Raw genomic sequence first — 27,889 nt, forward strand, 5'->3', positions numbered from 1 at the left:
GTTGGAAGATTTGTAGTAAATGTATATTTCCGTATTAATACAATCACCAGGTACAGTTTTTGAGTTATAGATTTACAAACATTTTATTTGTCAAAAAAATTTTTGTCTTTACATTCACTCAAAAAAGGACATGAGCCGATTGACATACATTTTTACATACATGAGAAAGCAGTCCTTTTCTAACAAATTTATACTAAAACTTTGTGATACACTGGATCAAAGCTCACATTATTTGAATCCTGTGACGTATACAATTTAACTACATATTTAACGATATATCAATCTGTATAAACAATTCAAAATCCAGTGATCTGTCACAGGATCCCGCACAGTCCTACTATTACAATACAATTTACATACACATGACAGTCAAAAAATAGTCATCACTATACAAGTTTCAAACGAGAGCAGTACAAACTGATAAATTACAATCTGTCCAGCAGAAATACAACTCTATGTCGACAACTAGTAGGACTGCCACTGTCATTGCTTGAGAAAAATGTGCAACAACAGAAATATAAAAACACATTTATAATCTATTCGTTACAATAGGCACAACTGCATTATAGATGAGAAGCTATGAAAATATATGATTTGATTGGGCTTCAGACCGTTCCTTGAAGGTGTGTCCGAAACGTTACAACCAGATTTACATTGCCGCACGATAACAACAGACGAGCCACCTTCACGAAACTGACACTATATATAAATAAACTTTCAATTATTCTACGCGGGCGATTCGGTAGCCTCAACGTAACAAACTAGGTTGACTCTCGATCACAATAGCCTTATATCAATCTGGTCGACTTTACAATTTCGAGGTCAACATGAAACAATCAGCCCAATAATTTGAACAAACCATTCTATACTTACAACACTTAGGTGCCTCTGGACGAACATGTTTCGTTCTCACGGGAATTTCCAAATAGCTCCTTCCATATATTGGATACAACACTGTCACACCATAGCAATGTCCATCAACTAATATCTATCCATCCTTAACATTCCCGATAAGAGTTTACGATAGAACAATTAACACACTTTCTATCACCAACATTCACTTTTCCGTTACTTAAGTGTTCATTTAGTCCTCGCGATAATAAATTAAGATTCGGCGTACCCTCCATCATCCAGTCCTACTTGGCTGCAAATAAAACAAATAAGTTTAGTAAGTGTTTCTGTAAGTAACATTTTCAATGAAAAATCTTTTATTTATAAATACATAAATAAATTCTAAATTGAAAACAATTGTTTCACTATCTGACAAGATAAGTAGTATGTAGAAAACCATTCGTAATATTGTTGTTTTAATAAAAAATTTGAAAAAACAAGTGGTACTAGTGGTATACTTTCTGGTATCCCAAAAATGTAAAAAGGAAACGGGGGAGATAGATTAGAAGGTAGGAAGATGAAATCGTTACAACAGTGGGCAAAGCATGCAGGAGGACAGCACTGAACAGAAAACATTGGAAGGGATTTGAGGAGGCATGTGCCATTTTGTAATTAGGGCAAATGGACCAATCTTTTCTGTATCGACTATGTCGACTTATTAGTCAATTAAGTTTTTATATGTGGATGAAGTTGGAAGAGGCCTTTGTGTCACAAGGACACGCCAACACCCACAATAAATTTTATTTTATTTCATAAAAAAAATAACCTGTAATATTGGCAAAAAAGGCTATAAATAAATGTATATATAACATTTATCATTGTTTTACAATTGTTGTGTCTGATTAAGACTAATAGATGAATAGTGTGTATATACCAGTAGTGGACCGCCTCCTCGGTACAGTGGTTGACGCGTGAGCGTAACACCGAGGAGTCTTGGGTTCGATTCCCGGTGGAGACGAAGAAAAAAAAATGTCTCGTTCTGGTAGGACACAGAAGGCTGATCACCTACTTGTCCCTAAAGAAAATCGATCAGTGAAACAGATGTATAATGCATCTGCTCCTAATCCCACTAGCAGAAGCGTAGCGTGCCTTGGCGGGCCCCGTATAAAAATTTGTTTGGGGGCCCTTAGGAAGGGTAAAGATTTCTTACAAAAGCGCACGTTGCACAAAAAATGTAATAGTTCAGAGAGCCTATTAGAGTATTAAGGAATATATAGACGATAAAAACCCATGGAGGGTTGTCGCGTAAAAACCACAGGACAGTTCTTTGGCATATTATGTTAATATAATTATTATGATGTTACATATGTAATTTGTAAAATTGTAAAACTGATATGATTAAAAAGAGCAACTATGGAGTTTCTTGCCGATTCTTCTCCGTAGATACTGCTTTCCGAATCGGTGGTAAATGTTAAAAATATGTACCTAATGACGTTTCAAAAGTGCTTCTAGAAGAAGTCTAATTGATTAAATAAATGTTTGAGTTTGAGTTGGGGGCCCCCTTGGCGCGGGGGCCCCGTATAATTGATACGGCAGATACGGCGGTAGCTACGCCCCTGCCCACTAGGGACGTGGGACGTTCACTTACCGGTAGCGGCGGGCTGCGCGGGCGGCACGCTGGGCGCGCTGCGCTGGCGGTGCGCGCCGGCGTGGCTGTGGTTGCTGTGGTTGTGGTTGTTGTGCGCGTGCGCGTGCGGCGCGTGCTGCGGCCCGCCGCGCCCGCGCCCGCCGCGCATCGCCCGCCAGCTCGGGAAGTACGACATGCTGCAACCGAATACAATCATTATTGTTACGTCACACGGTGAAATAGATGCAACTATAGGGTCACACCCCGGACACTCCACACAAAATTATCGTTTTGACAGTCACACTGTAGAGACTGCAAATGTGTGTGTTAACGCTTTATGGTTGGCACATTTGTGACTAGCGTAAAAAAAAATCGCGTTTTTCTGATGAAGTACATCCGTAAACAGCACAATAATTAGCCATTTTCTACGAAAAACGATAGTCACAAATCCAAAATAATAAAATTACTTTAAGTCAATTTGATAATTAATGTTGCCATTAATGTTGATTAATGTTGCCAATCTTCGTTGTGTATCGTCCTTATAGAAAATTGTGGACCATTTATAGTATTAAGATGTCGTTGTCACGACAAATAAATAAATAGCAGTGTGTACATACGGCTGGTGGTGCGGGTTGTGCGGGTTGTGCGCGCGCCAGCCGGGCCGGCCGCGCCAGGCGCCGCGCCGCGCGGACGCCACGCCGAACGTCTCCGAGTTCAGCTTGCGCTCCGTCCGCCAGTCCGTCCGCTGGCTGCGACCTTTTTGCCTAACAACATTATACAGTTGAAATTTAATGCATTGTGGAAGATGAAAATGGAAAAAATATGTAGTGAAAAACCGCCAGACAGTTCTTTGCCATCAAAAAAGACCGGTTGCACTCCGGGAGTGCCGGCAGAAGTGAAAACTTGATTATTAACGTTGAGCATGTTTGATATTTTGGAATGGTATCCGTCTTACGCTTTTTCGATCAGGTCACGTGTCCTGACGCGAGTTTAAGATTTTATACCCATTACAGAAAAAGTGCTCAACGCCGCTAAAGAAGTTTTCACTTCAACAATATGATGTATAACAATTGAAATGTCAAATTAACTGGACTTGAAAGAGCGAAGTACAGAATTTACTGGTTGAAATTTCAAATATTAATTTATGTATAACAACAAAGAAAAGTACTTCTAATAGAAGTAACAGAATAACTCTGATGTTTGTTAATCAATTTAAACCAGCTGTCACATAGCTGCAGCTAACAGTTTCACTTCCTATATTATGTGTAGTATTCATAGAGATCTAGAGAGATGCCAATCGCTTGCGCTGAGTACGAAACCATGTCTCATAAAAAATTTACGCACATAACTGCAGTAAACAAAATCAAAACAATACTTCGCGTTGTGTGCGTGTCATCACACAAAAATATGAGAGCGACTATTCGTTCGCACACTAGATTGTAAGTGACGTATGTATACAGCACCACTACAGTTTGTTCTTTTTTTGGACATATTGCTGCGACACCGGCCCCGCCCCCTAACCATATCTCCCTTTAGTTTCTGTGATCTGTGGTAGTATTAGTATGAAGTAAATAAATCCAAACTCACCTCTCAACAGCCTCACACGAGATGTTATCAAAGAAGCTCTTCTTCTTATCGTACCCCATGAAGTCGTCTTCTTGTTCCGCCTCACCCGCGCCAGTCTCGTTGCCCGAGTCGTCCTTCTTGTCCACTTCGCCCTGGAATGGAACCCCATCAATTACAATGGGCTGTGGTGCGAATATTAATTATTTGGAAGTGGGAAAATCAGTTCAATATACATAACTTAAATATGTACTAATAAACTCAGAATAATTTTAAGGTGCTGTTTAATTTTTTTCTTTTGACATGTGTAATATTGTGAGAAAGCAAAAATAAAAGTCAACTATTTTTACAACTTCTTGTCCACTTCGCCCTGGAATGGAACCCCATCAATTACAATGGGCTGTGGTGCGAATATTAATTATTTGGAAGTGTAAAAATCAGTTCAATACACATGTAATTAATTTAAATACTAATAAACGTAGAATTATTTAAGGTGCTGTTTAATTTTTTCTTTTGACATGAAGTAACATTTTAAGAGAGATAGAATAATCCCATATTTTTTGGGAACAAACAATTTTTAAATTGTTTTAATAACAATTTTTAACAATTTTTTAATTTGTTTTCAAAATTTAATTTCACATAGTAATAACACCTTTTTTGTAACTACATTCTTGTAAATAAATGTAATTTGAATTTAGTATATTATTGCTGCTATATATAGATTTTTATTTAAAATTATTATTTATCTGAATTAGGTCAATAGTTTAAAATTAATAATATTATATTTCAATAAATCACTTCATTTAATAATTTATTACTCTAAGTAATATGTCCAATAAAGTTACAAATAATAAAAAAAATAAATGCTTACACTAACATTATTCTCCACTTTCGTCTCCCCATCTGCTATCTTGGCCTTGGCCAGCTGGCTGCGCAGTTCCTCAAACTCAGTGTTGGCTTGCTCGAAGTCGTAGTCGTTGTCGAACTTGAGCGTGTTCTTGTTGCGGGGCACGAAGCCGCGCCCGCGCCCGCGGGACCGGCCCCGCCAGCCGCCGCGGTTGTAGCCCTGGCCTGCAAACGTACGGATTATTAGTATATTGGCATGTTACTAATATTATAAAAGCAAGATTGTGTTTGTTTTTTACTGCTACACACAAAAACTGCTGAAACGATTTTCATGAAATTTGACACACACATAGATTTTTTGAAGTGAAAACTTCTTTAGGGGCGTTGAGCACTTTTTCTTTTTCTTTTATATAAAATCTTAAACTCGCGTCAGGACACGTGACCTGATCGAAAAAGCGTAAGACGGATACCATTCCAAAATATCAAACATGCTCAACGTTAATAATCAAGTTTTCACTTCAGCTGGCACTCCCGGAGTGCAACCCGTCTTTTTTATAATTTTAATTCAGTTCAGTATCGGCTATGTGTTGATCGATCAGTCAGTCAAAACGTTTGCGTTTTATATAATGAGAGACTTAGGAATAGTATAAAAATATATATCTGCTTCAGAATTCTCGGTTCGGTTCAATACCTTTGAGTTAAAAGAAGTAACCAACAGTAGAGTTTTGTTACGTAACTATAATAAATTGATTAGGATAGAAATTGAACAATATTATTGTATTTTTCGGTCAGTTTAATACGAAAAGGGAAATTATGAGCAATAAATATGTTTACTGTTTTCAGTTACAAAAGTAATGATGATGATCATTTAGCATAAATATTGTAGTTTGTCATTCAAGGAAATAATTTTAGTCTGTATATTAAAGTACAAAATTTAAATAATTTATTTTTGTGTATACTGTTTAAGTATTTCTCCAAAAATTAAGTAATTCCCAAAAATATAATATTTTAAAGTTTAATTTAAGATATGTAGAAATACAAACCACTCCAGAAGCAGCCATAGCTAGCTATAAAATTAGTTTTAGCATCAATAAAAAGCATCCAATTAAAATGGCCATTATTTTACCAATACATTCCAATTACTCTGATTTTAATAGCATAATTCAAGCATTATACCGAAAATATGATTTTACTATTGATTGATTGATAAATATGAATAAACAATTTTCCTCACAATGAAAATGTTTGCATTTGCATAATATAAAACAAATAGCAATAGTACCACACTAGTTAAAACATTCAAGCATCAAAACCTCCCATTACTTCACAACCAACCATCCAGTCATCAGTTAACGAAGCTCAAGCATTAATACAAACCAGCATTATAACGCGAATCATGTAAAAAGAACACTGGATGAAAGTGATGGGGTGTGTTTTGGCATGTATCGAGTTTAGCACGAAAGTTATTTGCTGCTTATTTTATTTTTGAAGTAGGCTCTCGTGTCGTGGCTTCGCAACTACATATTTGTTATTCTTATACCACCTCATAACACCAAATAGACCAATAAATCGCCAATGCGCAGCTTAACCGTCAGCGTTCTTTTTACATGACGCGACCTATACAATAATGTTAATACACTCTAGCGTCCACAGTCCACACGGTTCATCCAAACAAATCACTTGTGCCTTACTTTCAACGAGCTCACCGGGCTGGTGGTGGTGCGGTTGTTGTTGATTGTGTTGTTGATTGTATTGTTGATTGTGTTGTTGATTGTGTTGTTGTTGCGGCTGCGAGGGTTGAGAGCCGCTGGACTGTCGCTGGCGGCTGCGCGAGTTCTGTCGCGGGCGGTTCGCCGGCTTGTTCGTGGAGCCGCCGCGGCGAGACTCGCGCTGGGTGGACCCGCCCGCGCCCGAACCGACCTGCTGATAGGCGGCCTTTTTAGCATGTATTGTGTGTAGCTGTGTTAGTAGAATCCGTTTATAATGACATCGAAGGGGATCGACAAACACGTCATAATAAGCGGACGTCATACAAAGCATTTTGTAGAAAATAAACAATCTCCTGTTTTTGTTAGTATGTGACACATTGAGACAAAAAACAAAAAAAGGCGTGAGTGCCGTTCATCGTCGGATATCACATAATTCTCCCAGACACTGTCAAAAGTGGTAAAAATCATTTCAGTCACTATGTATAACCGGACAATTTATTAAACATTCGTCACAATAAACGACATGTCACTATTACGAAGTCATTTTATCCGAATTTTAATATAGAATTTTATATGACTTCGTTGTGTAATATGTCATAATAAGCGGTTGGTCAATATAACCGGAGTCATTATAAAAGGATTCTACTGTAATTGAATATAATACATATAAATTATAAACAATTTGACTCACAAGCGGCTATTAAAATCGTCATAAAAGTTTTAAAAAAAATTCCAAGTCTTATTTATACGCTCATTAGAAAACTCTGCCCAAAAGCCGGGTAGGCAGAGATTTGGATTGGACAAGTTTGAAAACGTGATTGAGTTTAGTTGTTAATTGAATGTATATAAAATGGAAAGAAACAATTTATATTATGAAGAGTTTTATCTGTTCTCGGCCCGGCTCTGTTTTCTGTGCTGTTTAAAATCGCTTTATTTTTTGTTGATCCTTTGCAAAGTAGTGTTTCGAAATTAAACTAGTTTTTTTGTCCGTTTGTTTTCCATAAACCACTGTAGATTGATAATTAATCATGAGAATTAGGCGGTTAATCCAGCGTCGTTTGAAATATCAGAGAAATAATTGATTTTATGAAATTATGACGTTTTCTTTAACTTTACCTGTGTTTGTTTTAATAGGAAAATTTTTTTCACTTTGTACAGGGTGGGTTTGCCATTAATATAAAATTTTTAAAGCTTAAAAAAGTGAATGTGATAGATATTTAATATCTATCACATTCACTTTTTTAAGCTTTTCGAGTTTTTAATAAGGGATTTTGCATCCTAGCTAAATCAGCTAACCTTCACATCAAATACACACAAGTACAACACATTATGTTACAATTGTTACAATTAAATGAACTTCAATTTTTTTTTTTCAAATTTTCAAGTATACAAAACAATAGTGAACATTACCTGGGTACCCTGGTCCGCAGTGGGGCTCTTCCTGTGTCCCACGGCCGCCGGTGTTCCCGACCGAGACGCGCTTTGCTGCGAACCCCCTCCAATCAAATCTAACATAGAACCTAAAAGGATAATTTATAATCATGTAATCCGTAAAATAAATTATTTCATAGAATACATTCAAAGCATGTTTGCAAATTATAGGCAAAAGAAGCTTTGCTCATAAATAAAAAATATATGCTCTTATATTTACTATACTTATTAGTTATTACATTATTTGTGATAAAACTAAAATATGCTAACAGCAAATTTACTAACTTGCTATACATATAAGTACCAAAATACATTATAATCTAGATTAAACACTAAACAGATATGTGAAGATGATTAAAACAAACAATGATACAAAATAATAAAGCAAAATATATATTTTGTTTTGATATTTTTATAAAATAAATTATTACAAAAATATCAAAATCAAATATGGTATAGTATGGAATGATACTTCAAGCATGAGACCAAGGAATGATTATGTTGCACAGATTATGTTGCGATTTTTCATGTTAATTTGGTTATTTTCGTACTTTTGTTATTTTTTTTCATTAATAAAAACCATTAACACCATAATGTTAATTTTTTTAATAGGTATAATAATTGTTACTTTGAAATATATTTCAAAATATTAATATTAATTTTTAACCCAGAAAATACTGAGTAATAAAATATAATAATATTGTTTTTTTCATTGGTAGCTAAGTAGCTCTTATGAAGTATGATCAATTTATTATTGAAGATTAATCAAACCATTAGTAAAAAATTTATAATGAGAGAACTTGTAACAGATATACATACAAAATACAGATATTATGTATACAATACAGTACATAAATAAAAATATCTAAGAAATGATACCACAAGCCAAGTTGATATTATCATTAGTAATAATATAAGCTACATTACAAGACAGGCAGTCAGTGTTACAAGAATATTAGAATACAAATACTCAAATATTCTTATATCATAGAAAAGATCAAAGTATGATATTAGTCTACTAAATAAATGTGAATTTAGGAATGGATTTATAGAATTTATTAAAAAATTGGTGACAAATATAAACAAATGTGAATATATTCATCATAAAATATAAATTAATATTAGTGAAAGTTAATTATTTAGAAAGAGGCTAGTGAGGTGGAAGTTCATGAAGGCTGCCTGTAAAGCTACAAAAATCGCAAGATAGTATATGGCGAAGCAAAAGCGTGAGCTCTTTATGTAAATATTGAAGAAAAACCTTGGTCTTTCACTTGGTTGTGATGTACAACTCCGGATCCGATAGGAGCTGTAACGGGTTGTTGCGGAGCCAGATCCACTGACGTTTGTGGGGACAACTCACTCGTCTTATTCATTTGAGGATGCACACTGCTCGGAAACCCACCCATCGGATAATATTGTGGATACTGTGTTTGTCCCACAACTGGATGGTTATACTGCCCCACATATTGCCCTTGGTTACCGCTTCCAATCGATGGTGGTACAGACATCTGCACGATGGCAGGGTCGTTGGGTAGCGAGGACACATTGTTGACCACACGGATGTCCTTGATGTCAGAGCCACGGAACAAGATGTAATCATACACTTGGCTCTGCGGAGCCACTGGATACTGAGTCTCTCTGTCTTCAGTACCAAATGATCGCACTGTAACAGAAGTTTTAATTTGTTTTAAATATTAAGGTAAATTTGTATACTCTAACAATTGAAAATCATAATATGGTCAACAGGGTTGGGTAAAGTGTTTTAAAATGTTAGACACTTAACAATCATATTTATTTTCATATCCATATAAAATTTCAAATGAATATAAGAAAAAAAATCAAATAATTAAATTCGGTTTTTTTTTTAAACATTGTTATATTCTGGATATCATTTAAAATTTTAGCTTCATTCATTATTATATATGGTACCATGATTACTTAAGAGAAAGCGCTACAACGGAAAAGGGAAATTAGTGTTTATTGGATCATCTGTCGTATAACGTATTCCTCCCTAACAAAATTAACATAACGAAACAAACTTTTTGCATTTCGGAATCTAAGTTATTCATGTTTTGTAGCATATGAACGGTGATTTTATCAACAATCGCTAGTATTAGTTCGAAATAAACACAATACGACACTTGTTTACAGCAATATAATCGTTATCAACGTCATCAAGATGAAACCTCGGTCACAAAGGCGGGGACCAACAAGTATACACTGAGGGTAGAATAAAAATAACGTGCTCACTAAAAAAGAACAAGATTTTAGTAAATGGTTCATAATGAGAGGTAATATAAGGTCAATAACTTCTTATATGATATTAAAAAACTAAGGAACAAAACGACAAATAGAAAGTCGACTAAACAATTTTTCTCAAAACCACAATACGTTGCAATTAAAAGATATTTTTCTTCGAATTTTGTAATACTGTAACGGGTTATAAGATTGAATTAAACGAAAACAGGACATAACAAAATAATAGCATCCATTTGTCAACTTACCGCTAGCTAGAGCAATCGTACATTCCTGGGGATCAACGGTGAAGAGACGGCCTTCATAGCGGATGTCGGCTTTTGATATTAGGCTTATTTTTGAGCCTAATTCAGGCATTCCAGCACTCATCTTGTCACTTTGTAAATTAACTTTCGATGATTAAGATTTTTTACGATTTCGTCGACCATATACCAACAGCCACAAAGTAAAATGACTGACGGGAAGTTGGCAACAAGCGACAAGAGTAGCGTTTATAAACAGCTGAGAATACAGATAAAATATAGTGAATTTTTTTTGCAACGTAATTTTAATTAAAAATCGCATTTAATTATTAACAGGGAAAATTGATCCTTTTTTTAAAACTACGACTAGTTATATAGGTTTTCGTAAATTGACCTTTATTTTTTGTATTTCACTTATGTAATTTCGAGGAAAGATCTTGTTAAATCGTTTAAAAAATTTATTTTTGTAAAGTTTTCTACTATTTCTGCGATTTTAAAAAGCCTCCATGCAAAGATTTTTTAAAATCGCAATATATCGCAAAATAAAACATCCCAAATAAGTATTCAGAGAGAGAAGTCAAAAGTAAAGTGTGATAATAGAAAATTCTAAAAATAAATTCAACTGTAAAGTTAACTTTTGAACTTCCGTACGAGCCGAGCGAGCGAAGCGAGCAAGTCGTGGCAACGGCCAGCGTAAATATTCAAATAGGTAGCGAGGAGCGAAGCGACGAGCGTGTTAGGTTAACTTGAGATTGAAGCTTGAAAATTGATATCATGATGATATTATATTCTCTATACTATATACCTTTGGAATGAACTGCCGATAAACATCAGACAATTCCAATCCCTAATTAGTTTCAAAAAGCTTGACCGAAATCATTATTAAAACCTGACTCGGTATATAATGAAAAAATGAAATGAAAACTATTAAGATATTGCATAGCTTCTATCGCGGGCCTTGAGCGTGGGGACCAAATCGAGAAATTCCGTAATGAAAAAACCTCACGCTCCCTACTCCGACGGGCTCGGAGGTGTGACTTGAAGGCATGCTATGCAATAGCTTTACCGCGGTAGTCCCCGAGTGCCACACGTATTTTATTATTTATTTATTTACACTATTATTTATTTATTTTTGCGTATACTTTTTATTTACCTCCTTCTTCTAGTTTATTATATCATTCTATCAGTTGGTTGCCTGGAAGAAGCCTGGAAGAGATCACTCTTAAGTGGTAAGGCTGCTTTTAAAGTGCTGTTCTTTTTTAGAATATTATGTTTTGTTTGTATTCTTTGTATTTTGGCAGCACATTAGAGAATTTAAATAAACAAATAAATCACAAATAATAACTAGTTACACATCCACCCCAACGGCAACCCTCTGTATTAGGTTGAGCAATAGCCTTCTGCTGGCCTCAGCAAGACCACCGGAGAGTTCTTGCAATTTCACACAAGCATTCCAGTTATTGCAAAACATTTGTTTCGCAATATTGTATGGATTGTTGCAATATTGTATGATTGTGATGAGATTAGTATAGTTTTAAAAGATTTATCTTTTTTGAAGTCCGTCTATTAACCATAAATAAATTTATTGCCATATAAAATATTGGACTGTCTATGACAAAATTTATCGACCGATAGCTTGTGTCAACTGTCAAAACTTGGAATTTAAAAACTTGAAATGGGAAGTCCGTTGAGTTTATATCTTGTAAACATTGAATATCCTAAAAAATCCTGAGCATTTGTTATCAAATACAATTAATGATAACATAAATAAATAAAATAAGTTAATGTGTGACAATGGTCGAAAATCCAATAACTTCGACGCCGGCTTCTATAGCAAGACTGAGTATTGGCGGGAGTAATTCCATACGCAGGCGAAGTCTTATTCCACCAACCCGAGTGAACGTAGTTCGAGATGAGGTTTGATATTTTAAATTCTTAATGAGTTACAATAATTAAATCTTGAAAAATTAAACAATAATACATAAATGTAAACTAACTTTTAGGAACGTAATGATGATGATGCGGAAAGATCGTCTTTGGTGGCTTCAGAGAGGGCTGTGGCTACGTCAACTCCTCACTCCGGATCCCCGAGAAGAGGGAGAGACACTATGAGTTCATCACCATTAAAGGAACATTTCCAAGGATGCCTTAAACTTTATGCTGAAAATGTTAGTATTTTTTTATTGTACATCTATGTGAAAATTTTATATAAATGTTTTTATTATACTACAACTGCATACATTTTTTTAATTTTAGAAAATAAATAAGGACAATGCTTGGAATTTACAACTAATAGACTTCATGACATCAATGTTGCGTCGCCACGATTCCAGAATGGATAACTTACAAACAGCCTCTACTGTTGTGGATGCATCGGCAAGAATTTATTCATTTCGTGTAGATGCTGTGCACTATGATGTATTAAAAATGGCTGGTGGCTTGGTTAAAGCTGCTCAGGTATATATTTTTTTATTATTTCATTTAAACATAACTGGTTTAAAAGTTATTTTTAATCTAAACTTAATCATAAAACACAGAGTTTTGCAACTATCATATAATAATAAATAAAGTAAAGTATGCTGTTTCTACACTTCATATTTAAATACAGTTTCTCTAAAAAAAGTTTCTTTCTTCAATTTAAAATTATTTCTATTATTACATCTATACTAATATTACAAAGCTGAAGAGTTTGTTTGTTTGAACATGTTAATCTCATGAACTACTGGTCTGATTTGAAAATTTTTTAAAGCCTTCTTGATAAATTGGCTATCGTGAATGGCACAATAAATTGGCTATCAACCGTGCTTAGTGTGATGATATAAATATCATTATGCTAAGCACGGTTGAGACTGCAAATATAAATTTCAATATAATAGTGTAACTTTGTTTTATCAGAGTAAAAGAGGTAAAAAAGATGATGATGAAGCCGCAAATGAGGAAGGTGCCGAAGAAGGGAATGCCGCTGCTCCTAAGAAAAAGAAAAAGAGATCTAAAGGTGCAATAGCATCAAACCCTGAAGTGTTTAATGGAGACTTTGATGCTAACGATTGTGTTGGTAAGGCACTAGTTATAATCCATACTAAAATTATAAATGCGAAAGTAACTCTGTCTGTCTGTCTGTTGCTCAATCATGCCTCAACTACTGAACCAATTTGCATGAAATTTGGTATAGATATATTTTGATACCCGAGAAAGGACATAGGATAGGTTTTATCCCGGAAATACTACGGGAACGGGTTTTTCTCTGAAAACGCGGGCGAAGCCGCGGGTGGAAAGCTAGTCATTTATATAATCTACTATGGGCCCATTTTTCAATGCTTGGATAAAACTTATTCGTCGAATAATGTATAAAACTACCATTTTAAAAACTTATTCTAATTGCCCGTATTTGACAATTTACGTGACATTTTAATATTATTGTGTAATACTTTATTGGACGGATAAGTTTTAACCAAGCATTGAAAAATCGGCCCTAAGTAGTATTAACCCATTGACCACCGTAAGGCCCGATCGGGGCGCGACACAATAGATTTTCTATTGTGTCTGTGATTCCGAGGACTGATGGATTAAGAAAACATGATTTTAGGTTTAATACCTGATAATGTTTATGATTGGAAATACATTTTTTTTTAATAAGCAAAGTTGCATTAAATATTGTCATGTCAATATCAAACAAGGGTGGTGGTGAGCAAAATAGTAACAACTAGCTTACCGCCCGCGGGTTGGCCCGCTTTGTCTAAAACCTTATAAATTATATACTAAAACCTTCCTCTTGAATAACTCTATCTTTTAAAAAAAACCGCATCAAAATCCGTTGCGTAGTTTCCAATATTTAAGCATACAAAGCGAAATAGGGACAGAGAAAGCAACTTTGTTTTATATTATGTAGTGATGTAGTTTACTTTTAAGAATTGACTAACAATTTTTTACTGTAGAAATATTCTGACAAAATATGCACTACATGATGCTTATCAGTGTGTTTAAATAAATAAAAAAAGATGTGTGGCACTCAGGGACTGCCACGGTAAAGCTATTGCATAGCATGCCTTCAAGCCACACCTCTGTACCCTTAGGAGTGGGGAGCGTGAGGCTTTTTCGTTACGGAATTACTGGATTCGGACTTAAGGCCCGTGATAGAAGCTATGCAATAGCTTAAAAATTGGTAATTTTTGTTGTTTCCTGTTATTTGTTAATTCTTTTTGCAGATCCATTTTTTGAAAGGCTAGCAGCAACTGCAGGGGATGTTACATCATCTAACAGGGCATTCAATGCAACATTACCAATACATGACAAAACACTAGCTTTGATATTGAGGTAAGCAATCATTTAACCTAAATGTATACATTTTTTATCTTAATACTAGCAGTCCGCCCCGGCTTCGCCCGTGGTACATATTTACGTTTTCTCTACGTAAGAACCATCCTCGTACTTCAAGGAATATAATAAAAAAAGAATTATCGAAATCGGTTCAGCCGTTCTCGAGTTATGCGCTTACCAACACATTTTGGGATTCATTTTTATATTATAGAAGATATATAAATCTCGTGTCACAATGTTTGTCCTCAATGGACTCCTAAACCACTTAACTGATTATAATAAAATTCGCACACCATGTGCAGTTCGATCCATCTTGAGAGATAGGATAGTTTAAACATGTAGGTACCACGGGCGAAGCCAGGGCGGACCGCTAGTACAATTATAGATTTTACCATACAAAGATTGAGATACTATGTTGTTTTAACTTACAAAAATAATTACAATAAATAAAAAGTTTTAACTTAATTTTTCAGAACTGACAAACAATTTTTAGAAACTATAAAGGAGAACATACCAGAAGATATTGACCTGACAGAAAAGATAAAACTGCCCACAAAGCTAATAGCTCCCTTCACTGAACGGGATCATATTTGTGAGCCATTTGCTGGCTTCTCTATAAACAATTGGGATCCAGATACTGAAGACTCGTAAGTAATTTAATATTTTACAAAAATAGATTTTTCTTGACACACTACACTTTGATATCTTTCTGTTTACTACATTTTTAATTATTGTTTATTATTTAAAAAAAAAATGCTTAAAAATTATTTTCATTTCTTCCCATACATGCTTGAATTGCTGCTTATTAAGGTTTAGATTGGATATGTTAAATATATATAATTGTGTTCTGATTTACAGAGATACCCGTGTAAATAACTGGGTTGAGGATAATCAACTGAATCTGTCGCAGCAAGCTGTGGCTTTTGATGTAAATGCTGAAGTGGAGCCTATACCACAGGATGATGTACAAAATGATATATTTGGTAAGTTTGAAATTATCTATACTAATATTATAAAGCTGAAGAGTTTGTTTGTTTGTTTGTTTGAACGCGCTAATCTCGGGAACTACTGGTCCGATTTGAAAAATTCTTTCGGTGTTAGATAGCTCATTTATCGAGGAAGGCTATAGCGTGATGGTATATAGCCTATAGGCTATATACCATCACGCTACGACCAATAGGAGAGGAGCCACGGGGGTGAAACCGCGCGGAGCGGCTAGTAAATGTATAAAACTGGTGAATTTAACTGGTTTTTTTTAAATAAATACTTGCACAAGCTGTGAAATATGTAAATAACAGAAAATTAAACAGCATTATTTTATTATTTAGCAGTTGTAGTCAGTAGTGTGTTGTATTCAAATCAGTATGAAAAGTAAATGATGTAAAAAAACAACACCATGTATCCTACTATCCTTTATATTATAAATGCGAAAGTTTGTGAGGATGGATGAATGTGTGTGTATGTATGTTTGTAACTCTTTCACGCAAAGACTACTGAACCGATTACAATTAAATTTAGCACACATATAGAAGGTAACTTTGATTAACAACACATAGGATAGGTTTTATCCCGGAAATCCTATGATCGGAAACTATGCGGGTTTTTCTTTAAAACGCGGATGAAGCGACGGGCTGAAATCTTGTGTATAAATAACTTTAAATTAAGTAGTATGTAGGGATGTAACGATACCGATACCGATATATCGGTATCGCCGATTATATAATAACCGATACCGATATCAAACAATTCAAAAAACCGCGCCCGATCAACGATGCGGGAGGCCGCCCGCGCGTGCGCACTTTGTTTTTTGAAAAAACTCCACCAATAGTAAACTTTTATTAGGAACTGATTGTATGTGTATAACTTAAAGTTTAACTGACTTTGCAAAATAATAATACTAAAATAAATGTTTTTTTTTTGTTTTTTGATTTGTTATTGTTATTTAAAAGAATACGATTTACAGTTGAGTCTCTGTTAAATGTTGGTAACTTTTATGCATAATTCACTATTTATTTTTCTACCAAGCCATCGATATCGGTATCGGTATCGCCGATATTTTATTACAAATATCGGTAACGGTATCGTATCGGCAAAATCATGTATCGTTACATCCCTAGTAGTATGTATTAACTGCTTTTCAAACCGGTGGTAAATGGTAAAATTATACGATGATTATTCAAAAGATGCTTCTAGAAGAAGTTTTAGAAATAAATGTTTGAGTTTTCTCGTATTAACAGTGCAGGGGTCTGAAAAGTCAATCATGAAAAATTTTACTTTATTTTTATTAGGGATGTAACGATACATGATTTTGCTGATACGATACCGATATCGATGGCTTGGTAGAAAAATAAATAGTGAATTATGCATAAAAGTTACCAACATTTAACAGAGACTCAACTGTAAATCGTATTCTTTTAAATAACAATGCCAAATCAAAAAACAAGAAAACCATTTATTTTAGTATTATTATTTTGCAAAGTCAGTTAAACTTTAAGTTATACACATACAATTAGTTCCTAATAAAAGTTTACTATTGGTCCTCCCGCATCGTTCATTGGGCGTGGTATTTTGAATTGTTTGATATCGGTATCGGTTGTTTTATAATCGGCGATACCGATATATCGGCTTGCCGATTATATCGGTATCGGTATCGTTACATCCCTAATTTTTATATTCTGAAAAAAATGTTGTTTGTAGAGGACGAGCCGCTGGGCGGTATCGAGAGCGAGGAGGAAGCGGACGTAGCGGTGGCGGCGTGCGTGGCGCGGCTGGGCGGCGCGGCTGGTGCGCGGCTGGCGGACATGCGGCCCAGCGCGCCGCACCACGCGCGCCTCGAGTACTCGTACTGCGGCGCCGTGCTCGCGGCCTGGGCGGGCCCGGCGCACTGGCGGCTGCGCAACAACAGAGGTGCGTACGAGCCATCATCGTCATCATCGTACAAGTCATCATCATCATCGTACAGGTCATGCATAGCTGCTAACATGCTGGCCAAGTGTGGGTTGGCAGATGACACATGATTCTTCTGCATGTCGGTTTCCTCACGATGTTTTCCTTCACCGTTCGAGCAGTGGTGATGTTACAATTTGCGCAGATAAATTGAAACATCTATTCATTTCCTGCGCGCACGCCTGATCTCGAACCCCAGACTTATCGATTCGAAGTCCGAGGGTTCACCACTGAGCAAACACTGCTCTGTGTACAAGTAATAAATAAGAATTGAAATATTTATGAAATTTATGAAAATTATTAGTTCACAAACATTTTATGTTAAAATTTAGTTATATGTCGCTTCAAATATACTTGAATTAGTTAACTATTTAATTAAATGCCTTGCTGCTTTATTAAAATACAGATTTACATTTTTGCCAGCATAACAAACAAATTTTACCTTTCCATGGAAGTGATGTTTCAAAACAATACAAATTATGTGTAAAGCAAATTGATATCTACTATCGACCCCCTTTAAAACACATATTTGCATATTTATCGTATTTAAAAGTTGAGAATAATAAAAATTATCATTTTAGCATCAAAAATGACGGAAAGGACGCAATCGACCGCCGGTCGGTTGACGGTAGAGGGCAAAAAGCCAGCGCGTACGAAACGACAGTTGGACTTCTTGGGTGCGGGTCTGGCGTTCGATTCCCGCGCAGAGCCCACTGGGGAGTATGAACCGACACAACCAGCGAAAATAATGATTAGCAGGAAAACATTGGCCACTGGGCATACGTGGAATGAGGCTAATTTCAAAACTCCTATTGACAGGTGAGTTGATTGTGTGTGTTATTATTGACATACTAAATAAACTAGACATACAATCGCCTTGAAAAGTGCGTCAAAAAATGTCCAAACAGCAGCATAGTTTAAAATATTCATTGAAATTAACACCTTATTCCGTGGCGATAATGTTTCAATTCTATTGTATCGCTCATTAGAAAACTCTGCCTACTGTCTGCATAGGTAGAGTTTTGCTTCAGACAATTTCATGCGTGAATGTGAATCTAGTGGTTTATTGTATGTCAAAATTTTTGAAGTGAAACTTCTTTATCGGGGGTTGGAAAAAATTTAGTGTAACATTTTTTCGTTACGCGTGACATTATTCCGTTACGCGCCATCTTTTTCTTATCACTATCACGCGTGATTCGACGTTTTTCTGTAAAGTTGCATATAGTAAATTATTTTTTGAAAAATAAGGTCATAAAGAAGTTTCACTTCTTACGTGTGTACACTAGTACTAGACTACAAGCCCGCATATGAAAAAAATAAGGGTCAAATGAACCACCAGGGGTCATATCTAGAACGAAAGAAGAGCAAAAAATAATAAGATTCATCACTATGCCGTCACTTGTAAGCTGTCCAACTGAGTGCAGATGAAAATTGAAAAGTACAGGTAGACTCGGTAAATTTTGGTCATATATTTTTGTACAGCATTCTTAACCATCGATAGATCCATTAAAAATAATAAGAAACCGCTCAGTGCCGTACAAAAATGTGGGTCCACCAAGTCGGAATTTTTATTTAATTTCCGAGAGTTACCGGGGGTAAATTTGGTCATTTGACCATGTACGGCATCTGTGTCATACTATTGCTATACTGCTTTTAATCCATTATTCCGCAACGCCGTACAAAAATCATGGGGACAAGGGGAAAAAATCGAGAGTTGCAATCCCCTCTCTTTCCCCACTCCAGGGGGTCATTTGACTAAGTACGGCTTCGGTTCCAAAACATTATCTAGCACTCAAAAGTACTATTAAAAGCAATGCCGTCAAAAAATAATTGTTCTTTTAAATGTATACCAATAATCATCTTAATTTCATCGAATTCTGGATATAAAGAGCTGTAAGGTCATTTGACCCTGTACGGGAACTTTTTTTTTAACATGATATTGTAAAATTCAATTGTTATATAGTATTGCCGTTCAAAAGAAACCGTTCTAAAAAAAGTTATAGAGAAATGCAAACCCAGAAATTTTGTTAAAGTTTAAACATCGTAGATTAATGAAATATAATAGTTTTCTATACTTTATTCGTTGTTTTAAATAGTATTAACATAGATAAATTAGGAAAAAACGATGCCGTACATTTTTGTGCAGACCACATCTTTTAGGCTGATGAAAGCGACGAAAGCTACAATTTTAAGGGTGCTTTATGGCCATTTGATACAGTACGGCATTAACATATTTTTACCCAACTACGGCAAAGCAAAAGGAGGGTTATGGTTTTGACAGGTCATGTATGTATGTTCATCTATTCCCTCGTAACTTCTAAACTACTTATCAGAATTCGACAAATGACATATCATTAGAAGCGTCTGAATTGTTCACTGGATAATCAGTGACCAGCTAGCTAAAGGCTATATGGGGTTTCACAAAATCTAATGTGGCGCCCTCTAGCGGACAAAACATACAGAGTAAAAAAATAAAGTTAAGATAAATATGCCGTGTTTGGTATCATTTGAAAGCGCTTTACTTGTACATTTTGAATATGTATATATTACTAGCATTTGCTTGTGACTTACTGTATTCATGGGCTGATTGAATATAATTCACATCTTTTCGTTCATAGCTTTTTTATTAGTTCATCAATTTAACGGAGTCCATTCCACTTGACTCCGACTTTCCAAGGTGATAATTAACCACCTCGAGCTTCTTAATATTAATGTATATTTAACCGACTTCAAAAAAAAGGAGGAGGTTATCAATGCGGCCGGTATGTTTTTTTTTTTTTTTATGTATGTACACCGATTACTCCGTGGTTTCTGAACCGATTTACGTGATTCTTTTTTTGTTCGATGCGGGATAGTGTCGAATTGGTCCCATAAAAATTTTATTCGGATAGGCCCAGTAGTTTTTATTTTATGAGCATTTTTGTCTGTATTTGTAAATGTTGCAAGTGCAAGTTTGAAGTCGGTTGTTTTTAACGCAGTTATTGACTTGTTATATTTTATTATCAAAATATAAAGCAAACATTTCGTTATATGGATTTTTTCTTTTTCAGATTTTTCCCCTTTGAACCAATAGTCCATTGAATAAAAAGTTCTAGAGTGCGTGAGTTAGTAACGTAAGATGTTTCTTCGGAAACATGTCAAGAGTCCCTAGGTAATAAACATACTAAAACCCCGAGCCACTAGGAGGAGCCCCGGAGTGGGGGGAGGGGGGAAATGGGTCCATTTTTTCATTTTTCGCTTTAATCTCAAAAACGGTACATGTTAGAGAAAAACTTTCAAGGAAAAGTTGAAAGGCCATAAAATTATCTACAAGTTGTACCTAAATCATTTTTTCCTATATCCTACCGTTTCTGAGTTATACGCAGTAAAACATGATTTTGGCTCAAACAATTTCCACATCAATCGATCAAAAAATATTTCTTTCTTCCAAAAAACTCAAATGTGCAACTTGTGACCGGTACTGTTAGATTGCTCTTAATTAGGTCTATAATTGGTAAAATAAACACATTCCTCCATGGAAGCCTTTAGGAGGAATCGATTGTCAAAATATTATATTATGGTAGTTTGAGTTACTGAACTTGATCTTTTTATTTTTTTCTTCCAAAAAACTCAAAAGTGCAACTTGTGACCGGTACAGATAGATTGCTCATAATAAGGTCTATCATTGATAAAAATACTAGATTCCACCACGGAGGCGTTTACGGGGAATTGAATTTTATTAGGGTAGATACGATACTTGAACTTTTTATTTTTTTTCTTCCAAAAAAACTCAAAAGTGCAACTTGTGACCGGTACCGATAGATTGCTCATAATTAAGTTTATCATTGATAAAAAAACCAGATTCCACCATGGAGGCGTTTAGGAGGTATTGAATTTTATTAGGGTAGTTACGATACATGAACTTTTTAACTAACTACCCTAATAAAATTCAATTCCCCGTAAACGCCTCCATGGTGGAATCTGGTATTTTTATCAATGATAGACCTAATTATGAGCAATCTATCTGTACCGGTCACAAGTTGCACTTTTGAGCATTTTGGAAGAAAAAAAATAAAAAGTTCATGTATCGTAACTACCCTGATAAAATTCAATTCCCCGTAAACGCCTCCGTGGTGGAATCTGGTATTTTTAGCAATGATAGACCTAATTATGAGCAATCTATCTGTACCGGTCACAAGTTGCACTTTTGAGTTTTTTGGAAGAAAAAAATAAAAAGATCAAGTTCAGTTACTCAAACTGCCCTAATAAAATATTTTGACAATCGATTCCTCCTAAAGGCTTCCATGGAGGAATGTGTTTATTTTACCAATTATAGACCTAATTAAGAGCAATCTATCAGTACTGGTCACAAGTTGCACAGTTGAGTTTTTTGGAAGAAAGAAATATTTTTTGATCGATTGATGTGGAAATTGTTTGAGCCAAAATCATGTTTTACTGCGTATAACTCAGAAACGGTAGGATATAGGAAAAAATGATTTAGGTACAACTTGTAGATAATTTTATGGCCTTTCAACTTTTCCTTGAAAGTTTTTCTCTAACATGTACCGTTTTTGAGATTTAAGCGAAAAATGAAAAAATGGACCCATTTCCCCCCTCCCCCCACTCCGGGGCTCCTCCTAGTGGCCCGGGGTTTTAGTATGTTTATTACCTAAGGACTCTTGACATGTTTCCGAAGAAACATCTTACGTTACTAACTCACGCACTCTAGACCCCCCTTGGAGGGACTCATTCAATGGACTACAACGAAAATGTACGGCACATGAAAAAATATTATCTATGCATAAAATACTTTAAAAATAAATTTATTTCGTGTTGTGTCAAATGACCCCCTGGAGTGGGGAAAGAGAGGGGATTACAACTCTCGATTTTTCCCCTTGTCCCCATGATTTTTGTACGGCGTTGCGGAATAATGGATTAAAAGCAGTATAGCAACCGTATGACACAGATGCCGTACATGGTCAAATGACCAAATTTACCCCCGGTAACTCTCGGAAATTAAATAAAAATTCCGACTTGGTGGACCCACATTTTTGTACGGCACTGAGCGGTTTCTTATTATTTTTAATGGATCTATCGATGGTTAAGAATGCCGTACAAAAATATATGACCAAAATTTACCGAGTCTACCTGTACTTTTCAATTCTCATCAGCACTCAGTTGGACAGCTTACAAGTGACGGCATAGTGATGAATCTTATTATTTTTTGCTCTTCTTTCGTACTAGATATGTCCCGTGGTGGTTCATTTGACCCATATTTTTTTCATATGCGGGCTTGTAGTCTATACACGCACACATTTTGTATATGTATATGATCATTAACATACTCAATCAACTACATGTCTATTATTTAATCTTATAAACAATTTTTAGAGGTCTTGACGAGTCGCATTTCCGCAAATTATTCCTACGCAAAAACGTGATGATGTTACGCAAAAGAGATTTGGAGCGAAGTAAGGAACAAGAGCCGGCGCCGCTGGCCGTCGACAATCAGGACTATGATTATAATAATGAAAACGACGCGTCTTATTGTCCTAATACTTTACCGGTATGTAAATTAAATAATTTTATTTTGTTCGAATATTTAAAAATTTATCTTTAGTATCATTATTTACAATTCTAATTTATTTTGTCTATCAGTCAGAAAACGCGCCAAAATTTATATTTATTTAATTCCTACAAACAATCACTACATAGTATAAAACAAAGTCGCTTTTTTTGTCCCTATGTCTCTATGTATGCTTAAATCTTTAAAACTACGCAACGGATTTTGATGCGGTTTTTTGTAATAGATAGAGTGATTCAAGAGGAAGGTTTTAGTATATAATTTAAAAGGTTTTAGACAAAGCGGGCGAAGCCGCGGGCGGTTAGCTAGTGAAAATATAATTTCGAACGAAAGCCCTTGTGCAGATGGTGTTGTTAGTCAGTCAGGAGTAAATAAATATTGTAGAATTTATAAAATAGAAATAAAACATAGATGTTATAATTTTTTCTTCCAAATCAGCACCTATAAAACTATACATTCCATTAATCATAGAGCACTTAACCAATAAAAAAATTGGTTGTCTGTAAAGTCGGTTTACTGACGATTGTTAACGTGACAACGTCCGATTGTGCTTCTTTGTCGTTCGTTCCGCGCTCTCGCTCGCACTTCAAGCCTTACACGGAACGCCTCAGAGCGAGGTAACGCCGCATGAGTCATGTTTTTTCGTGCGTGCAGCCGGCTCTATCGAATTATATGATGTTATACTGATGATGTTATAATTTTACATTACATACATACATTAATATATAATGATGATGGATGTTATAATTTTTTCTTCCAAATCAGCATCTATAAAACTGTTTCAACTATTTCATCGCCATACAGCACTAGATCAATGAAATTCTATATGTTATTAATAAAAAATAAAATATTGTTAATAAAATGACAGGAAGCAGACGAGTGGGGTAACGAAGACGGTGCGACAGTATCGAACCCGCACGCGCTGGCCCCGGGCGCGGAGCCGGACGGGGAACTTGGAGATATGCTCGAGCCACCCACTAAGGTATATAACGTTTGTTTTTAGTCATTTTTAGCCGACGGTCCCGGGTTCGATCCCCGGTCAGGGCAAATATTTGTGTGATGAACTCAATTATTTGTTCTTGGGTCTGGGTGTTGTTATCTATACAATATGTATTTATACAAATAAATATATTTATCGTCGCCTAGTACCCACAACACAAGCCTTAATTGAGCTTACTGTGGGACTAGGTCGATTTGTGTAATAATGTCCTATAATATTTATTTATTTATTTTGATAAAAGATTATAAAGTAATATTATAAAGCTGAAGAGTTTGTTTGTTTTTTTTGAACACGCTAATCTCAGGAACTACTGCACTGATTTGAAAAATTCTTTCGGTGTTAGATAGCCCATTCTTCGAGGAAGGCTATAGGTGTAGATTATACATCACCTGTGAAACCACGGAGCGCAGCTAGTCGTGTAATAATTCTAAAATATTTCTTAAAAAATTTACCTCATTTTAAGGATATTATCTAAACTAATGTGGTAATGTGGAATGTATCTAATAAATGCAATTACTATGTCCATTTAAAATTTTCTCTTCTATTAGAAAACTACATCTATTTCTTTATACTGGAATGAACGACGAACGAAGCCGCAGCAAGCAGATAATATATTATGGCAATATTTGTACAATCGATATCCTTATGCACAACTATGTCATGTCACATGTGTCTTGTCTTAACAAAATTTGAAAAAAATAAAACATAGTGCCATTTTCATATTTTCTGATTGTGTTATCTATACATATAATAAATCTGTAGAAGGGTCAATTCTGTACATTGAAAATATTGAAAAAATAAATAGCAAGGAGTGTTACTGGATCGATACCAAACCCAAATATGAGATTAAAAAAATTTTTGTCCGTCTGTCTGTCTGTCTGTATGTGAAGACATCACGTGAAAACTAACGGTTCGATTTCAATGAAACTTGGTATAATTATACCTTATTATCCTGGGCGTAAAATAGGATACTTTTTATCCTGGAAAAATACGTAGAAAAAAAATAAATCTTAATTTTTCAGTTCTATCCATAGACGTTGTTCTATAGAACCGCGAACACACGTTGCGTATTATTATAGGCCTAGCGGCTAGCCGTATTTGGGTCCAATAGATATTAATTATAAGATGTCATTGTCAGAGTTACTCAAAATGGAGAAATAAACCATCCACGCGAAGACCGACATCCGCGCGGACGGAGTCGCGGGCGGAAGCTAGTAAATAATATAATTATTCAAAAGCATCACAAATCTTATTACTTTTACCCCGTTGAATTAAGCAAAAGTACTACAGTGACATAATATATATTCTATAGAAAATCTAATAACACATTGTTTGTTTCTAGATCGCCAAAATTTTCATACCCTACGCGATGCGAGCGAAAAAGGTCGACATGAAACAACTGAAACATTGCACTTGGAAAATGTTAACGGAAAAAACTCCAGAGGGGGAGAAAGAGGATGTCTCCGAAACGACATTCTTTTCGATATATTCTCGTTTACCGAATAAATTATCAACAAATATGCGGGAAGCGCTCAGTGTGCCTCTAGCTTTATTATCCGTACTCCATTTGGCGAACGAAAAAGGTCTCATTCTAGAAAAGAACGAAGATCTCCGGGACTTTGACATTTTGGGACTTATTAAGTGAATGTGTGTATACGAAATATTTATTTCAATTTTTTTTTATAGCAAATTTTTCAAACTGATGAACTTTTTCTTTCATTTTACTAGTTGTGTAAATTAAAAGTTAAAATGTCATTTTATTTTGTATGTTTTATACATTAGCTAAAATATGTACATGTAAATTTTTATTTTAACCGAGCTGTCTTTCTTATCATTCAATTGGCTGCATGTTGCGAATTCAATTCTATTAATTATTGGATATAATATTAGTGTGTAACTTTTATTCCAACTACGTATGTAATTACCATACAAGTTATTGTTAAAATTTCTTAATATTTACTACGGGAATGTTCCCGAATTTTAATTGTGAGCTGTAAAGAAACAGGAATGACTTCATATTTTGCCAACTTTACCAACTTGCAGTGTTGATTTTTGATGTTGTATGGCCACCGAGGTTTTACCGGTTTTTGTATTATTTCTCTACGATACTTCATATGCTTATATTATTCTTCTAATGACTTTTATGTTCTTAAAAATAGCCTTACCGTATTAAGGTTCGGTTTCACAGCTTCCTGATTTGTTCTATTTACCATATCTGTCAGTTAAAATAACAATGTACATATAAAAGTTTACGACAAAAATAATCAAATAGACTAATCATGAACATTGAGAATTTCTTTAAAGAATAGAAAAAATCAATCACGAGGCGGGATTCGAATGACATCATTCGAATTTCGCCATTCGGGAACGACGCATACTGTCGACCACCCGTGATATTAATAAATATTCTTTAATAAATTTCTCATTTATAAAAAAGAGCGTGCGTGCAGAGCACACTTGTCAAAGTGAAACTTCTTTGGCAAGATTCATACACGCCAAAATCGTCGTCTTACTCCATGACGTGACGGTATTGCCATGACGCGACCTTGAATTTTTACTCTCAGCGCGCCTAAAGTAGTTTCCCTTCAAAAACATTTGAATGCTATTAAACTAAATACTTATTAAATATCAGGAACCTTATCAGCAAGCGGTGAAACCAACCCCGAAACGTAGTTTAATATAATTTTATAAACTTTATACATTTGTCAATTCTTAGATATTTTTCGTTCCAAATGGAGCACTTTTGTATATATAATATTTGTCGTATCTGTAGCTTTATTGTAAAAGTTAATGCATTCAAGTGTACAGATATTTTAATAATATTTTATTTTTAAGTGTATTTTCTCAATATCAAATAAAATAGTGACTTGTAATTGTGTTTTATTTATTCTAACTTTAAGTCAACTAAAATCCAACATTTAAATGCAGTTTAAACGTGCTTTTGTATCGTTATAATATGTATAAAAAATCAGTTCAGAAAGTAGCTTCTATAGAGTAGACCCGGCTGTTTTTAAAATGATAGGTACTATAGTGTGGTCCAGTAAAATTATATGGATTACCAATTACCATAAGTTCTATCATAGGAAATTTAGTGTGAGTCCGATGCGATGTGGGTATGTTCCAGACCATTTTATCCGCACCTAATACGGATGCGGCTAGGAGTGTCCCTTCGTCCAGCATACTCACCATGGAATCCTGATATTTCATGAATGTCAAAAAACTGTTCTGAAATAGTGCTAAATAGTGCCCAAAGGAAAAAAATAGTGCTCTTGTACTTGCGAAGTTATAGCCATAGTTCGATGAGTATGCTGGACGAAGGTTTCGCCCAGCATACTCACCTCAGTGCGCGAATATCGAACGAGCTATAGGTATAATTTACGTCTCAAAAAATTGTGCTTGAAATAGTGCCCAATATCAGTCCAATTTTTGCTTGACTTTTGACTTAGAAAACCATTAAATTTTAATGTAAACTTCTACATACTAACGTAAAATGGGGTACAGTCGTCGACACATGTTTTTGGACAAAAATATTAAACTTTCTAATTGTAGACTTCATGT

The 27,889-nt window shown here is 35.1% G+C and overlaps 2 protein-coding genes across 14 annotated transcripts; one reads left to right on the forward strand and one right to left on the reverse strand.

Annotated features, from left to right (window-relative positions):
- Window position 1: 1 nt before the first annotated feature.
- Window positions 2–10,746, reverse strand: tral (LSM14 family protein trailer hitch). 13 transcript variants are annotated; one of them, XM_090107949.1, is made up of 9 exons: window positions 10,512–10,746; window positions 9,488–9,670; window positions 7,987–8,096; window positions 6,559–6,787; window positions 4,893–5,092; window positions 4,046–4,206; window positions 3,076–3,222; window positions 2,480–2,655; window positions 2–1,144 (listed from the first exon to the last, which is right to left on the reverse strand). In XM_090107949.1, exons 1-9 carry the CDS (start codon window positions 10,630–10,632, stop codon window positions 1,137–1,139), a joined length of 1,335 nt encoding a protein of 444 aa, XP_089964075.1. In that variant the 5' UTR covers window positions 10,633–10,746; the 3' UTR covers window positions 2–1,136. The 13 variants fall into 13 exon arrangements, with proteins under 13 accessions (XP_089964075.1, XP_089964074.1, XP_089964073.1 ...); XM_090107948.1 differs by having other exon boundaries at window positions 6,559–6,790; XM_090107947.1 differs by having other exon boundaries at window positions 9,410–9,670.
- A 1,412-nt stretch (window positions 10,747–12,158) lies between these two features.
- On the forward strand, window positions 12,159–27,186 carry barr (non-SMC condensin I complex subunit H). The gene is made up of 12 exons (XM_090107708.1): window positions 12,159–12,422; window positions 12,509–12,673; window positions 12,762–12,962; window positions 13,401–13,560; window positions 14,711–14,819; window positions 15,296–15,469; window positions 15,681–15,805; window positions 17,520–17,729; window positions 18,350–18,587; window positions 23,139–23,313; window positions 24,200–24,313; window positions 25,674–27,186. Exons 1-12 carry the CDS (start codon window positions 12,300–12,302, stop codon window positions 25,974–25,976), a joined length of 2,097 nt encoding a protein of 698 aa, XP_089963834.1. The 5' UTR covers window positions 12,159–12,299; the 3' UTR covers window positions 25,977–27,186.
- The last annotated feature ends 703 nt before the right edge of the window (window positions 27,187–27,889 follow it).

The sequence above is a fragment of the Colias eurytheme genome, chromosome 12 (genome assembly GCF_061535395.1).
Source record: "Colias eurytheme isolate Ceu_HAF_F1 chromosome 12, ilColEury1 Martin Lab GWU primary, whole genome shotgun sequence".
Classification (NCBI taxonomy): domain Eukaryota; kingdom Metazoa; phylum Arthropoda; class Insecta; order Lepidoptera; family Pieridae; genus Colias; species Colias eurytheme.